Genomic DNA, 17,353 nt, shown 5'->3' with positions numbered 1-17,353 from the left:
TGGGTAGTCTCTATTTTAATGTAAGGTTCACAAGTACATAGAGATGTGTGTGTAGGTTTATATAAACATATATAAATATGTGTATGCATATTTTTAAAATGCTTTTTCCTAATGATTTCATGGAGTCAATTTTACTGACTTGGTTTAAAAACAGCTGGGAAAACTAAAGTTCAAAGAAGTTAAGAAACTTGCTCAGAGTTGCTCAGGTAGAAATAAATAGTGCTATGGTCACATTTCAAAATGTGTGTTCTATGCACTGCACATGTTGCCTCTGGCACAGACACTCTGCCCACAATGGGATAGGAAGAGGAGGGCAGAACGTTTCTGCACAGAGCCTGCAGGCATTGTTAACTTACTGCCCCAGTTGTGTTGCCAATATTTAGCTATAGAGGCAGCGTGGTATTTTTTCATTTTTGCTTGTATGCACAACATTTGATAACACAGACACGCTTACTTCTGGCCCAAGAATCTTCTGCTTATCAGAAGTTTAGGTTGTTTCTGGTAAATCATGGAGACCATGGTTGTTTCTGGTAAACTACGGAGACCAGTTAAGCATTCTTAGGTTACAGATCTTGGCCAGCCTTTTCCCAGAGTGGTCCTATGCCTACCTCATCTGATCTGTTGTCCCAAAGTGACATGTTCAAAGACTGAACCCTTGACAACCTCATCAACACTATAGGCATTATTGTTCTTCATATGCTAATAAAATGTCAGCAGACTTAATTTCTCTTTTTCTAACAACACAAAAAATAATAGCTAGCCCTCATCCTTTTTGAAATACTTTGAATCAACATATATCTATTTTACTTTACAGATGTTTTTTCTGCTCTTTATCATGTAAAAATAAAAATTATAGAAAACAAGTTACTTTCTGAGATAATGTTTTGCAGAGTGAGCTTTCATTATTTATATCTCAGTCAAGTCTTTTCCTCAAGAAAGGTGAAATTCATATGTATTCTTTCATATATCCTTTTTGACTTCTGAGATCATTCATTTCTATTCATTTCTGTTGTAATCATAACATTACATTATCTGATGTTGGTATGTAGTAAATCTATAGCTTATGCTTACAAAACAAGTTGTTAGAAGAAGGAAATTTCTACAGGGTACACTTGTAGTCTTTACTAGTTCAACAAAGTGCAAGATGAGCATGTAAGACCATTTATTTGGTGATAGAATAAGGTCATCTGTGAGGAAATTGTGGCTGTTAATGATACTGTCAGCTACTATGACCATAAAGAAGGAGAAAGAGAAATGGAAGAAGAAGAAGGAGGGAGAGGGAGAGTGGGAAGAGGGAAGATGAGGGGAGGAGGAAAAATCTGACCTTGACTGTTTACAGCTCTTGTCTCTACTATTGAGGAATAGTGTTTTTTTCATACTGTTTGTGGAATTCTTCACTTAGAGTAGGGTTAATCTTATGAGTATAAAGTAAACTGAAAAATGAATCTTTGTAAAAATTAAGAGCAAGCATAGGATTAAGACGGCAGAGAATGGAGAGAGCTTGCTGCTTGAGTCTAGGAGAAGATAATTTTAAAAAGTGGAAAGAATGCAGTCTCAGGGAAGAGTTACAGAGGAAACTCTACATAAATTGAAGGAACACAGTGGATGAAGTCATGCACAATGTAGGACCCCACCAGCTGAGAGCCTCTGCACCAGCGTTGGAGAGCAAGGTGAGACCAGACTGCAGTAGCCTAAGCCACTGGTGAAAAAACTGCAGGAAGAGCCTAGCGGGAATCTAGCTTCCAACCCTGTGGGGGATAGTGTACCCAGCAAACTAAAGGAAAAAAACAAAGAGGTGGACACATTTTCTGTCTGCAAAATCATCCTGTAACAAGCTGACAAAGGCACCATTTTGGACATTTTTGACAGAGAGCAGGTGCCAGCTCGGGTCTACATCCAGCAACTAGTCAAACAGAGACTTCTGAGTCTGGTGGGGAGGACAGGGGGCTGGGTGCTTGTGACTGTGGGAGGCTTGTGTGCTTGGACTGTGAAAACATTGAGGCTTTGTGGGAGGACTCAGGGTGTGGCTGGGGTGAGAGAAACACCAGATTACTTTCAGAGGATATCCAATTAGACTCACAGCAGACTTCTCATCAGAAACGCTACAGGCTAGGAGAGAATGACAAGTCTTAAGAGAAAAAAAATGTCAGATAAGAATACTCTGCAAAGCTCTCATTTATGAATGAAGGTGAAATAAGGACCTCCCATGACAAACAGAAAATGAAAGAATTTGTCACCACCCATCCAGCACAGCAAAAGATGCTTTAAGGATGTGCTATACACAGAAATACAGAAATATAGTCATCACTGTGGAAGAAGGTAAAGGAAGGAGATCTCCCAGAAAAAGCACATAGGAAATCTGAAGTAAAAAATGGGAACATTTATGGAAAAATGGTAGCTCAAAATCATTACTTATCAATAGTCAACTTGAACGTAAATGGCCTCAACCATTTAAAAGGCACAGACTGGCTGAATGGATTAATAAACAAAACCCATCTATTTGCTACCTACAAGAAACACATCTCACAACAGACTGAAAGTGAAAGGATGGAAAAAGATATTACATGCCAACAGAAACCAAAAAAAAAAAAAAAAAAAGGGCTGGTGTAGCCATCCTAATATCAGACAAAATAGACTTTAACACAAAAATTGTTAAAAGAGACAAAGAAGGAAATTATGTAATGATTAAGGGATCAATTCAACAGGAAGAGATAACTATTATAAGTGTATATGTACCTAATTACCAGGCACCAGGCTATTTAAAATAAATGTAAAGGTATGTAAAGGGAGACATAGACTCCAGTACAATAGCAATGAGGGATTTTGATACCCCAGCAATGGGCAGAATAACCATACAGAAAATCAGCAAGGAAACAGCAGAGTTAATCGATACTATAGACCAAATGAATCTAACAGATATTTGCAAAACTTTTCATCCTACAATTGCAGAATATACATTCTTCTCACATCTGCATGGAACCTTATCTAGAATTGAACAAATGCTAGGCCATAAAATAAGTCTCAGCAAATTCAAAGAAATCGAAATCATACCATGCATCTTTTCAGACCACAATGTAATCATTGTGCTGAAAATCAGCAACTCAGGAATCTCTACAACATATGCAAACACATGGAGACTAAACAACATGCTCCTGAATGAACAGTGGGTCAATCAAAGAGAAATAAAAAAATTTATGGAAACAAATGAAGATGACAATATAACATATCAAAACTTATGGGATACAGCAAAATTAGTGTTAGGAGGAAAGCTTACAGCAATTGGTGCCTACATCAAGAAATTGGAAAGGCACCAAATAAATGAGCTCTCAGTGCATCTCAAGGATCTAGAAAAACAATAGCAAACCAAACCAGAAATTAGTAGGAGAAAAGATATAATAAAATAAAAGAAGAAATCAACAAAATTGAAATAAAAAACAATGTAACAGAGAATCTAAAAGGAAACCTGCAAAAGTGAAATTGACACTATGAGAAGCAATGACTTGATCAGCCCTGTCCTGATTGTCAAGGAATCAATAAATAGTTTCTCACGCCAGGGGATTCCGATTCAATCCCATGAAGGTGGCATGTACCATTGCCATCTCACTAGTCCAAGTGATCAATTTCAGTTCACAATTGATCATAATAATAGGTCTAAGAGTCAAAAAGATCACATAAACAAGACTAGTGTCTGCTAAGACTATCTGATAGAATTAAGGAGAGAATGATCCAACATACACAGCAGACTCTTAGAATGGCAGATGCCCTAAACAGCACTCTGGCCTCAGAATTAGCCCTTAAGGCATTCGAATCTTGCTGAAGAGCCCATGAGAGTATTTTAGGCATGGAAAGCCAAGACACTCTAGCAAAAAAAAAAAAAAAACCTAAATGAAAGATCTCTGCGAGAGAGATCCCAGTAGAAAGAACAGGCCATCAAAGAAGGAGGTACCTTTCTCTGAAGGGAGGAGAGAACTTCCACTTTAACTATGACCTTGTTTAAATAAGATTAGAGTCAGCAAACTCAAAATGCTTCCATAGCCTTGGCAACTCATGATAAGAGCCTAGGGTGATTACTGATGCCATAAACAAGAGTGTCAATTTGTTAAGTCAACAACAAGAATCACTGTGCACTTACTCCTCATGTAGGATCTCTGTCCTTAATGTGTTGTACAATGTGAATTAACACTATAGCTAGTACTCAAACAGTACTTCACACTTTGTGTTTTGGTGTGGGTTCAAACTGTTGAAATCTTTACTTAATGTATGCTAAACTGATCTTCTGTATATAAAGAGAATTGAAAATAAATCTTGATGCAAATGGAATGGGAGAGGGAGTGGGAGATGGGAGGGTTGTGGGTGGGAGGGAAGTTATGGGGGGGGGAAGCCATTGTAATTCATAAACTGTACTTTGGAAATTTACATTTATTAAATAAAAGTTAAAAAAATAGTTTCTCTAGGGGAAAAAGATTAAGAGCAAGAATAGGAGAGAGAGAGGAGGAAGAAGGTTGGGCGGGATGGTAGGATGGGAAATACACTATGTTCATAAATGTGTATATATGAAATACATGAAACTTGTGTGCCTTAAGTAATATTTTTTAAAAAAGCTTCAGAAGTCACAGCCTGTTTTCAATCATTCCTCTGCTTCTCCACACTTTCATTAACAAGAGAGCCACATGTATTCGTAGCATATGTCCCCACCTAGTAATAATATCCTTCATACATAGTAATTCCATTTGCACTCTGCTTTACATTTCTAATGGGCTTTGTGACACTGAATGTAATGCCCTGAAATGCAAATGTAATAGCTTGAGCTTGGGAGTGTAAACCCTTTAAAGGAATTTCTCTGGCAAATTTTTTTAAGTCTTTGTGACATTTGTGCCAAACAAAGCCAATCCAATATGTGGGCTTAGAAAGATCATTTGTAAGTTGGCTGCACATGAGAGAGGCCAATCCCCTAGAGATGGCTGTGTGCAAAACTTTAGATAGCAGAATGCTTTATTATTGGATGACACAAACCAAAATCCATTGAGATATTTTATTCTTAGGCAGCTAAAATGCTAGATGCACAAAGCTCTCAGACTGTGCGGCTGCACCACAACTGCAGTCTACCATTGGCCCAGCTGTCATTCTCAGAGGCTCTGGAACACCAACTATTGACACAACTGTTAGAATTATTGCTCGTCCTTACTTTCTCATGCTTCCTTAACACTGATGACCACAGTGTGTGTTGCCTCTGCTGAACAGATATACTGAGCTTCATTGCTAGAATCTATAATGAAGTGTTCATACACTATTTGCTCTGTATTTCAGTTATCTACAACAGTAAACCTCACAGGTAAATTTTTAAACAAAGCCTTCCTTGTGCACAATAATGTTCCATTTAATTCTTACATTTCTTACCCATTTGCCTTTTGAAGAACATCAAACAGATTGCTTAGCGATGTTTCATTCTGAAACACATTTGGAAAACTAGAGAGGAGCTGCCACACAGCTGTCTGCTCCTGCACTTGGGAGAAAAGGGACAGCACTCGGGCCATTTCCTGGAACACAAGCTTCTGATTGTTGGGGTCACTTGATATCTTACAAAATAAAACCACAGAGAGAACAAAGTGAGATTGTAGCATTTGTAATCACTCGGCTTACTCTCTGAAACCATCAACAATCTCACTTTTCCCATAAGCATAAGTTCTTAAAGATCTTCTTCACTCATTTCGAAGCCATCTTTTGCTTGGAAAAACTGTAACCATTTTCTAATGTTCTAAAAAATTACTAGATTTCTTCCCTACAGCTCCAAAAATCGGCATATTTATAGTTTGGCTAACAAAGCTATATTTACATGAAATATTTTGGAAACAAATTAATTTTGTAAAATAAAAAAAATTTTTTAGTGAAGTTTTTCTTTTTTCTTAGGACATAGTTTAGGAGTTACAGACATATCTTCCTTATATTTATTACTATACCTTATTTTATTTGGATAGAGAATATTTAAAACACACATAAACACATATAAAATGAACTGACAGACATAAAAATAGTATAGATATATTTATTTATGATAAATATAAACTTCAAAAAGTTCAAGAAAATAGAGTTAAAAGACAAGTTGGTACCAAAAAAAACTTGACATCCATGCATATTTTTTTAATACACACTTATCATGAGCTGTAAGACTCCTCATACATATTCATGAAAATATTTTCATTAGAATTACACATACTTAGTGCAATAAAATATTTCCAAATTTCCAAATCCCAGATTTCTATTGCAAAGCCAGGAACTTCAGTTATGAAGATTTCTAGTAAGGGAAATTATGCAGTTATTATACCCTTTGTTATGCAGAAACAAATAAACAAAAACCATGACTTTGGTCTTGCTCTGAATCATAGGATCCAGCTAGTACTTTTAGACATTTTTCTTCACTATACTCCCAACCAAAGCAATTTTCTTAATAAGTTCATCCATTCTAGCATGGATGAGCTTCGGTCTGCTTCGGTTCAATGACTTTCCATCTAAGAATGTGATTTTCAAGAATGTATTTTTGACCACACATTCTACTCCACATGACTGCCAATTTTTTTAAGTAGGGACTTTAAGTGCCCTACATTGCATTGGTGTTATTATAACATTGTCTTTAATCCAGTTCATGTGGAAAATCCAAATTCCTGAAGGGTATTTTAAGAATTCTGTTCTTAAAAATAATTACTTAAAATAAAATTCAGTGAATCAAGGGGGAAATATTAGAAACAGATGTTTCATTTTTTCCCAATCTATAAAATTTTAAAAGAATTCTAAATATGTTTGTGGTCTTTCATTGTATGTGGTGTTTTATTAAATACAGGTTATTTGTATCATGTTTTCACCATTGTTATTTAAGACTAGCATATACAAATGACCACTAACATTCCATAAAAGAATGTTCTTTGTTCTAATTGAGTGTATAACATGTTTAGGAAAGAGTATTTTGTTTCAATAAAATTCAGCTTTTGAATTAATTTTGAAGTCAGAGAAAGAAAAAGAAATTATCCATTACTCTAACTTCCGATACTTATGTGGCTCTCATAGTGTAATTTTTAAACTTGCATTACATCCTGAGTAACCTCACTTAAGGATCTCAGAGAAAGCAATCAGTCTTCATTCACTATGAAGCAAAGACATATTTCATCTACAAATATTTCCCTACATTAACCATAATGCAATTGTTTGGTTTCAGTCTTGCACATTTAAATGATAAGTGGACATTAATTAATATTATGCATCATACACACATGTCTATGTGAGAAACATGTAAAAGGGGAGCAATTATTCGGTTGGCATTTTCCAGTGCACATGGACTTACTCTTTTACTCTTATGGATCCCAGAATGGAAGAGTTCACCTCTTCTACAGCTTATGAGACCCTGATCATATTAAGAGTTCTACACTCACCTGAGAGAACTGTTTATTTAGTTCTTGAAGAGAAGACTCTAGAAGGGTCATGTTGGAAAAGCAAAATTTGTTAAAAACATTTTTTCCCACAGTGATCCAAGAGAAGGCATAATCCTCATTGTATCCTGGATGGCCCTTACACAGTTCTTTTCGTATGTCCTCTGAAGTTGAATTTTGCTTTAACAGCTAAAACAAATGTGAGAAGAGTTGGATAATGATGTTAGTAAATACAGGTGTTAAAATACTTTAGTCTTCAAAGAAATTGACCTATCTTCATGATAACTGCTTTAACGTGCCATATTATAGCAACTATTAATAAAAAGAAATACATTGAGCTTCCCAGGACACATTGAAGACATCATGTTTACTTGTGATAAATTCTTGTTGTTTTGATTTAAATTATTTGCATATGCTTTGTTTGTTTGAGCTCATTTCCTATGTCTCTGTCTAGAAAATCTAAACGCATCAGGATTTTTTCAGACAAAAATTTTCATGCATGAAAATCTTCAGTTTTCCTGAGCACTGGGCAACAGAAAGTCAGGTGTCCTGATTCTTTGTTGTGCAACTGGCTATGACCATCAGAAAAGTCCTAGAAGAAGGAGTATCCAGGACTATTAGGATCAGTGGGATTTATTTCCAGAAGTGGACAATCATGGATTATGTTTCATTATCAAAGTAGTTCCATTTAAGTCTTAAACAGAGAAGGAAAAACACATGTAAAATATATAATACATATATATTTGCTTATATACATAAGCAGTTATTGGAAATCATTTTAAAAATGGATGCTAATCTCATTTATCTCAGAGTTGACACCTGTAATTGAAGCAGTACTATTTTCATCTTTAGTACTCATCATATTCATCATCATTCAGTTGTTAGGTATTTACAGAGTTCATTATATTTAACTGTAATACTTAAGAGGTCCTTCCTATTAATTCCTTCAGCCCTGTAAATGAGGACCAACTTCATCTTCCCCTTAAGTTTATGTCAGACAATCTATACCATGTCTTTCAGCCACTCCTAAATGTAATGGAATAAGACAGGATGCACTTATCTGGGATGCACTATAAGTGCTAGGTCTTATAGTTATTCATCCATATCTCTCTTCTAACACAACACATAAACTCGTCCCAAAATGATTTCTTGAATCATTCTTACAAGGGTTGCAGAAAGTAGTAAAAAGAAAGAGGAATCAGAGAGATTGCTGACATAGGTATCAATATGTCATCCTAATTTTTACATCCTTTCTTTGCTCCAACTACTCTAAAAATATATCCATATATATAAATTCATTTTTGGCTTATCTCCCCTGGTTATGTGGCTCTGCGCTGCTTCACAAAGTTCTAAAATGTCATTCCACATGAGAAAGAAAGCAGGGAAATTTCAATACAATCAAGTGGTATTTTTCAGAATTATATTGCTGTTCTAGATGCTAAAGAACTTATCTGATCCAATACAAGGCTGTCTTCTGGGAATAACACGAAAGACATAGATTGAATGGAATGACTTTACATATCCACCTGCTTGGAGAAGGCATGTTGGATGTTGTTTAAGAGGGTGATCAGATGACAAAAAAATCCACTGTTCTGTGTACTTACATGTATTTCTTGGTATGTATAGTGTATTTTAATAAAATATTTAAAAAATAAACCAGGAAAAAAGAATGGAATTAACTAGTCATACTGGGAGACTTTCCATGCTGGACAGGACTTTAGAGACCTCAATTATTATATACATTATACTTCCAATGTGTAGACTGTACTGAGTGGGAAAATCTTACATTCCTGCCAGCACTAGAGACAGAGGTGCATTGATGAATATATTGGCCTTCACTGGCATCCTTTTTGTGTTACTCTGTTCACATAACTCAGTTTATTGAGATGCCTTAGTTGTACAGAGCATTAAATCAAAGATAACTAGCAAATATTAAGCAGCAATGGTTACAGTTATTGGAATGTGAATAAAGGTCAGAGACATGTTTCATGGTTTATATGAAAGAACTGACAAATACGTGAGACCTAAATGTATTATTTAAAATTCTTGTGTGTGCACATGCATGGATGTATGTGAGTGTGTGTGTGTTTGAGAGAGACACACAGGGAGAGCAAGGGGAGGGTAGAGAAAGAGAAGAAAGAGTACATAAAGCAGGATTCAAATATCGATGAGGGGCAACCAAAGAACTGAAATACATACTAAATATGTTCTCTTTATATTAATAAAACATTTGAAAAAAACCCTTAAATGTATGATGACTGTATAAACGACAATAAGGAGAAGTAGGAACCCTATTTAACTGAAGAATGCCTGTTCTGCCCTAAAAACATTCAAATCCAATTTCTTAGAAGACCCGTGTGTGTGTGTGTGTGTAAGTGTGTGTATGTGTACACACACATACACATATCTCACAGGCTGCCAGTTCATACCTCTGATAGAAATTATGCTTACTATCTTGCAGTCTGGGAAATCTTAAACTGGATAATCACTAGGAAATAAAGAGAAATCCGTAGGTAAGCTCTTTAAAATATGCTAAGGAAAAGGATTTTCCTACTTAAGGGAGATATTTTGTGTAGTTCTATTTTTACCAAAAACATTATTTTTTTTTTTTTTTTTTTTTTGACAGGCAGAGTGGACAGTGAGAGAGAGACAGAGAGAGAAAGGTCTTCCTTTGCCGTTGGTTCACCCTCCAATGGCCGCCGCTGCAGCCGGCGCACCGCGCTGATCCTGGCAGGAGCCAGGAGCCAGGTGCTTTTCCTGGTCTCCCATGGGGTGCAGGGCCCAAGCACCTGGGCCATCCTCCACTGCACTCCCTGGCCATAGCAGAGAGCTGGCCTGGAAGAGGGGCAACCGGGACAGAATCCGGCGCCCCAACCGGGACTAGAACCCGGTGTGCCGGCGCCGCAAGGTGGAGGATTAGCCTATTGAGCCACGGCGCCGGCCTTATTTTTACCAAAAACATTATTAGCATGCATGAGATAGCAAGTTCAAAGACTGTGGTAGCTGCATTTGGTCTTTTATTTTCTTCCCTGCTTCAAAAAATTACAAGATCACATATAATGCCACCCTATTTCTTACTAAATTAAAACCTTAAGTTCAATTGAGAGACTTTACAGAAAAGTAAATAAATATCCAGGATTTTGAAGAATTCAGAATGTCTTAAAATTAAGCTGTTTATGGAAGAGTACCTAAGAAAAGGATCTGTTTGAGATATTAATCTAAATGGAATAGGTGCTCCAAACCTCTTCTAACTAGGGACATACTTGTATTAACATAAAAGTTATTTTTTCAACAACTTCCTATTATATTTCCATTACAGACTGAATAAAGTTACCTTTTCCAAGCCAAGGATCCATGCAAGAACTTGACTGCCATTAAAAGTATCTGTTTCATAACTTTTCAAATCAGAACTTGGACTGGGGAATTTTGTGGCTATGAAAGAAAACAGATCAGTGTGCTAAGTGCATACAAAGAAATTGACAGGATCACATAATAAATCATACATATACATCACCTGCATCCTTATATATATCATATAGCAATGATATAGCCAAGATGCTCTCACATGAAATGTTCATACTGACAAAATGGCAAATTCCATGGGTTTTTCATTTCACATAAAATTGTGAGGGTTTGGGTCTGCTCTTGGTTTTTTTCCAATCATTTAGATGTCATTTGCTTTCATTCCAGTTTGTGTCATTAAACTTCATCACCGATATTATTGCCCAATAAAAGGAATCATTTCTTTGCAGGCCTGGAGGATTTGAGGTGCCTCCACTGGTTCCACAGATCCATCATGCCCAACATCTGTTCAAAGGATTTGCCAGTGCACATCTGGTGATAATGGTCTTTCTTTTTAATTGTCCAACTGGGACTCTGAAATCTGCTTAGGATCATAAATTCTCTCCTCCCCAAAGTGGTTTCTGAGTGATATTTCAGATCAAATAAATGGGATGAAGCAATTAAGCCTGGACTACAGTATACTGTAATTAAGTAATTTCCAAAGTGGCTCATCCAGTACTGTTTATCATGTGGCAAAGTTTTCTACGTTGGGAGAATAAGCCAAAAGGGTACATTCATATCTGTAGCATGGATGGTAAGACTTTTGTAAATTTTGGGCAGAAAGAAGTATTTTGTTAGGTTCACAGCAACAAACCTTCATATTCAAAGATACAAGTAATCCATCCTCAGTAGGTTTTGGACTATCCGTTCATGCCTGTAGGGCTAAAGAATTTATTAACTGATTCCTCTGGACCAAGGCAATACATTTGTGAGATGCCCAGTCATGCTGAGAAACATAATCTGTGGCTAGTGAGCAAAGCAAAGTTTATTGGACCATAACACAGTGACCTTATTTCTACTATGCTTTCACTTACTCAGTCAGACATACACAGATCATTCACAACAGAACATTAACTCCTAAAACCATCCACTTGCTCCATCAACTTGCACTGGAATGTTATTTAATCATTGAGTATTAAGTACCTAATGGTCTTTAAAGATACTTTTTCTGGAAAAATATGGATCATATCCCATTGGGAATCTTTGTTTCATCCAGTAATATACCCCTGGTCCCTAGGACAGAGGCTGCATGAAGTCAGACATTCAATAAATATTTGTCAAAGGACGTGAAACAGTACTGCTGATTCAAGGGCTGTTCTCAGTTTGTGGCTTCTCATCAGCATTTGTTACAATCTTCTACATGAGAATCACTTAGATATAATAGTCAGGAACTAATGATTTTAGAAAGCAACTCGGGAAGATTTTATACACACGAAAGTTTGGGGACTACTGGCCTAAATTTTAAGCCAGTGCACAGTCACACTGAAGACTGTGATTCTGAGTTTGCAGGAGACAGGAGAACATCACTTGAAAAAGTGCAGGTCTAGAAGCCATTCTCATACCAGCTCTGGTCCACCAACTACAGACATAGCACTTAGGCTCCTCATCTGTAAAATGGAAACTTTGGACAAAATTTTGAGATTTGTTTTCCAATAATGTTTATTACTGGGCCTTCTTACCAACCTAGTGTCACCTAACTATAGACAATTAAATTTTCCAGAAGCAGTTCTGGGAAGCAACTTTTGCTCCTATCGAGTGATTCAGCAGGAACTTAATTTCCAATTATTCTCAAGAACTTTGCATAATTGTACTACCACACTCAGGCAGCCAAGAGGAACATTTAGATCTCCTAGGAATATTCCAAGCATCCCATCTTTGTTTGAAAAGTTTAAAGAATAAACCCTTTAAAGATTACACCTCTCCTTGCTGTTCTGAAGGGCCTATTCTAATCTCTATAGAAGAGAATAGCTTACCCAGCGATGCGTGCCTTCTCTCTGGAACTGGGGTGCTCTGGAGTGATAGATTACTGTCCTTCTCCAGCTTGGATGACTTTCTCAGAGTTTCACTAGAAAAGAAAAAGCAAGAACTCTCTAACTTCATCCACATTCATTTCAGTGAGTTAAAGCAATGTGGTGTGTAGCAGATTCCAGGGCTCTCTGAGAACTTTCATATTTCTCATCTACTTTCTAAAATATTCATAGAAGAACTCACCTAACCATATACCAGTGAATAAATAGAGTTTCCTGTAAGGTAAATGTTATTCAGAGAACATGGCCAAGATGAGGTTTAAAAATAATTATTTTTGTATGAATCTTGTAGAAAAGTACTTTACAAAAGACATTGGAACTACATAAAGAAAATATCAATGATGCCTATTTATTTTAAAAAGTTGAATTCTAAATAGATGCGCATTCAAGGGTACTTTGGGGACTGAAATAAAGGTATGCTTTTTTGTCAACATTGAAAGACAAACTTTTTATGTTAAATTATAGATGGAATTTTGAGGATTTTAAAAGTTGAACACTTGCAAGACAGATTCAAGGAAGAAGAAAAATGAACAAACATTTATTGAAAAATTTAATATTTGCCAGAACTGTAGTTGGTGTCATCTCAGGTAGCATCAGGTACAAAAGGAATTACATTAGAAAACTTTTCAAATGGTACTGAATGTGTCAACAAAGTAGTAACATCATTATAGAGCCAGGAATTCCTGCATAACATGATCACACTAGCTTTTCGAACTAATCATTATTGGACTTTCCCACAATTTAGCAATCTTCTTTTTTAAAAAGTGCACTTTCAAGAAGTGAGCATTTGGCACAGTGGTTACGATGGTTAAGATACCACTTATGACACCTGCATCTCATATCAGATTATCTGGGTTCAAGCCCCAGCTCTACTCCAGGTTCCATTTTCCTGCCCAGCCCTGGCTGTTGGGGACATTTGGGGAATGAATTGGTGGATGGAAGATTTTTTTTTCTCCCTTTCAGATAAATAATAAATAAAAAAATTTTTAAACACAAATTGAATTGTTTAGTTGACTAAAATGGATATAATCTTATTTTCTTGGAAACTGGATGTACCTAAAAGTAAGTGTGTAAAATAAATGTGTATGTTTCAAAAATGAAATGAGGCCAAATATCTGGATGTGAATGATTTTAAGAATAATCAAAATTTGGTGAATTTTGTATAGCTATTTATAAAATTAAGAAAGCATTACCAAGGTACATATAGATATAAAAAGATAATGGAGGGGAAGGTGTTTTGGCACAGCAGGTTAAGCCACTGTTTGTGATGCCTGTATCCCATATAGAGTGCCTGTGATTAGTCTTGTCTCTGCTTCACATCCAGGTTCCTGCTAACATGCCTTGAAGGCAGCAAGTGATGGACCAAGAACTGGGGTTTCTGCCACTCATGTTGGAGAACCAGAGGAAGCTAGGAAGCTTCTGACCCTTGACTTCAGCCTGACCTAGTCCTGCCTGTTGCAGGCATTTGGAGCAAGAACCAGTGAACTGAAGATTCTTTTTCTTTCATTCTCCATCTCCTTTTCTTTCATTCCCTTGCCCTATGCCACTCTGTCATTCAAACAAGTAAATAAATAAAACTTTAAAGTTATAACTAGAAAAAAGATAATGAAAAAGCAAGAAATTTTGCCTTACAACTGTAGTTCAATTTGACATCTATTTTAGAAACAAGATCTGAATCCTAGTTCCAGGGTACTTTATGATTTATAATTGGAAAAAAATTGTTTGGTTTATTTTTTGGTGTGGTCTTTGTATAAAAAAATAAGAAGAGATGATATTTGTTTTCATTCTCTACTGCTTTTCCAGTAGTCTTCTTAAAATGTACTGGTTGCTCCAAAAATTCTGCATTCTTAATGTACATTTGATTTATTCATGACCATCACTATATTCCTCTAAATCTTTTTACATTCCTTATGCTGACTATTTGGATGGGAAAACTGCTCAGATAAAAATAAGAACTGACCTGAACCTTCTCTTTTCTCTCAAAAAAAAGTTAGAAAGTGTGAGAAAGTTGGGTTTACTTTTCTTTTTCTGACTTTTTTAAAGTTCATGTCGAAAAACTATAAGACTATTGAATATCAATACATTTTGAAAATCAAGAGAAAAACATCCTTCATAAAAAATTTAAGACTAGGAACAGGAACAAAAACCAAAGGAAGAATGACAAAGATCAAAATGAGGAATGAAGGAGCAAAAAGAAACAGACTGGATAATAAATGACAATGAGGAAGCAAAAGAAGGCAGGAAGGTCAATGGGAAAGTACGGAAATGGGCTCATGGAGAACCAAAAGCAGCCTCTGCCACACCAGACACTTCACCACCCATCTTCCCATGTTCAGATAACAGCCTGAAAACAAACCTTGCAAAGATTCTATAGTCACCGAGGGAAAACAAGCTCATTTCCTTCTCAGCAAGTAGCTGGTCCAGCAGGACTGAGCTTGCCCCCCGGTAAAAATGACTGTTCCCAGCCAAGGAATCATGGAGCCTCCTTTTCTCAAAGTACTTTTTCCAGATCAGGAGGTACTCATGCTTATATGTGGTTACCCACAGCCTTTTCATGGGCCTGGTGGTACATTTTTTTGGAGGTGTGAGCCTGGGACATCATGTACACTTTGCATTCTTGTATCTGAGAAATTTCTTCAGTTTTGTTCTGAGGTTTACAAGAAGTAGTCTGATGGCAGGTGTCCTCTTCCATTGCATATGAAAACTATTTAAACTCTTAATGTGAGAACCCCAAATAAATGCAAAACTGTGAATATTTATATATGCTAGAAATATGAATTAGGGCTAAAAGATAAAATACACTTTATTTCCCCCAAAACAAAGGTAATTTATGCTATTAGCTATATATTTAATTACTAAAGGAGGGCAAGAAGGTAGCCAGCCTAAGTTAATGGCAGGCTCTGAATTTTCTGATGAGCATAATTATTCTTACAGACAAACCACAATATGCTTCTTAGAGTGATGGGCAAGAAGCACTAGCCTTTCCACGTTGTGCCTACATCACTTTGTGCCTACATCGAAAAGTTCATGGAAAGTTTGGGTTAAAGGTGAGTCTATTTTGGTGCAAAAATCTAGAAATCTATGCATAGTTTTTCTAAAATATGATTTTCTGAGAGTTTTTAAGACCTTTCATATTTCATACTCCTATGCCCTGTGTATCATTTCCACATTTCCTCATTTAGCCTGTAACATCCTTGAAAGCAAGTATCATGTCTCATTCATCTTTATATTCCCAATATCTAGCACAGTCTTGGACCATAAAATCTGATGCCTGATTAAATAAAAAGACAATATTGCCATAGTGTGGCTGAAAGAGTTTTGGAGTTAAGCAGCTCTTCCTAAAATATTTCAGCCATTGTATGTATCATTTAAAATTTAAAATAATGGCATTTATCATGCCAGCTTGTTGGAGTATGATATAATATGTATATAGTGTCAGTCTGGGACCTGTCATCATAGGCACTCACCAATATTAGCACTTTGTCTAAGTACACACAAAAGAACCTGGTGCAAAGACACAATCTTCACTAGCGCTATGAAGCTGAAGACCCATAGTTACACATTTGTGCTCCAGATGTAATCCATTTAGAATCCTAGCATCTAAGGTTTTATGGACATTGTGGGGAGCAGCCCGGACTAGACTGAGTTACTGGAATTAAGACTTATTCTATGCATCTGCTCTCCCACAATATGGCGCTGGGAGAGAAGTAAACAGCTTCCGCACAGCTGCCTCCAGTTCAGCTAATGAACTGTAGGACTTGCTCCTGATTGGAGGAGAGCAGCGTGCTCGGCGTGTGGGCAGCCGAGTTAGGATTGGCGGAGGAGGACTATAAAGGAGGAGAGAGACGGCATGCACCAGGAACATCTAAGGGGAACATCTAAGGGGAACATCTAGCTGAAGGAACACCTGTGCAGCCCCCGAGAAGAGCCGGCCGGCGGTGTGCCGCTCCCCTGCGGAAGTGGGGAATGTGGCCAGGGGGAACATCTAAGGGGAACATCTAGCTGAAGGAACACCTGTGCGGCCCCCGAGAAGAGCCGGCCGGCGGTGTGCCGCTCCCCTGCGGAAGTGGGGAATGTGGCCAGGGGGAACTGCCCTTCCACGGAGGTGGAAGGGATAGTAGCCAACCCGGGAAGAACCAGCAGCAAACCCGGGGAGGGCCGAGCAGACGAAAGAACAGCGCAGGGTCCTGTGTTGCTCCTCCACGAAGACGGGGAGCGACAGACATCAAATAGTTGCACACAAATATTTTATAATCTGGAACTTGCAAGCACTGGCTTGTAAGGAGAAATAACGCACAGGCTCACAACCAGGGTTTGTAACCTCTTATTCATTTTAGGGGTTTATCGAATTACTTTATCTATATGTGAGAATAATTTTCCATATATAGCAATGATCAATTTCCTCCTTCTTAGACTTTAAGTTTCTTGAGAAAAGTCTACAATGTGTTGTGTTGGCAGAGGGCAGAGTTTTTATCATAATGTAACCACTGAATACTTGATAATAAAGAACATCCTTTGGAACAGCTTATAGCCATGATGGCATCTTTTTAAAATGGCTTTGATCTC

At 37.0% G+C, this 17,353-nt stretch overlaps 1 protein-coding gene across 1 annotated transcript in view; it reads right to left on the bottom strand.

Annotated features, from left to right (window-relative positions):
* The window catches only part of ABCA12 (ATP binding cassette subfamily A member 12), a 183,905-nt gene that overhangs the window by 101,190 nt on the left and 65,362 nt on the right, over positions 1-17,353 (bottom strand). The window contains exons 4-7 of the mRNA XM_051848234.3: positions 12,734-12,825; positions 10,753-10,850; positions 7,422-7,607; positions 5,398-5,576 (exon numbers count right to left, since the gene is read on the bottom strand). Of these exons, the coding sequence (XP_051704194.2) occupies positions 5,398-5,576; positions 7,422-7,607; positions 10,753-10,850; positions 12,734-12,825 (555 nt within the window). The remainder of the gene's footprint in view (positions 1-5,397; positions 5,577-7,421; positions 7,608-10,752; positions 10,851-12,733; positions 12,826-17,353) is intronic.

Source organism: Oryctolagus cuniculus, chromosome 3, assembly GCF_051225735.1.
Source record: "Oryctolagus cuniculus isolate XC-2025 breed Fujian yellow rabbit chromosome 3, ASM5122573v1, whole genome shotgun sequence".
Taxonomy (NCBI): domain Eukaryota; kingdom Metazoa; phylum Chordata; class Mammalia; order Lagomorpha; family Leporidae; genus Oryctolagus; species Oryctolagus cuniculus.
The sequence above is the reverse complement of the archived record's forward strand: the minus strand, read 5'-3'. Positions and strand labels throughout refer to the sequence as shown.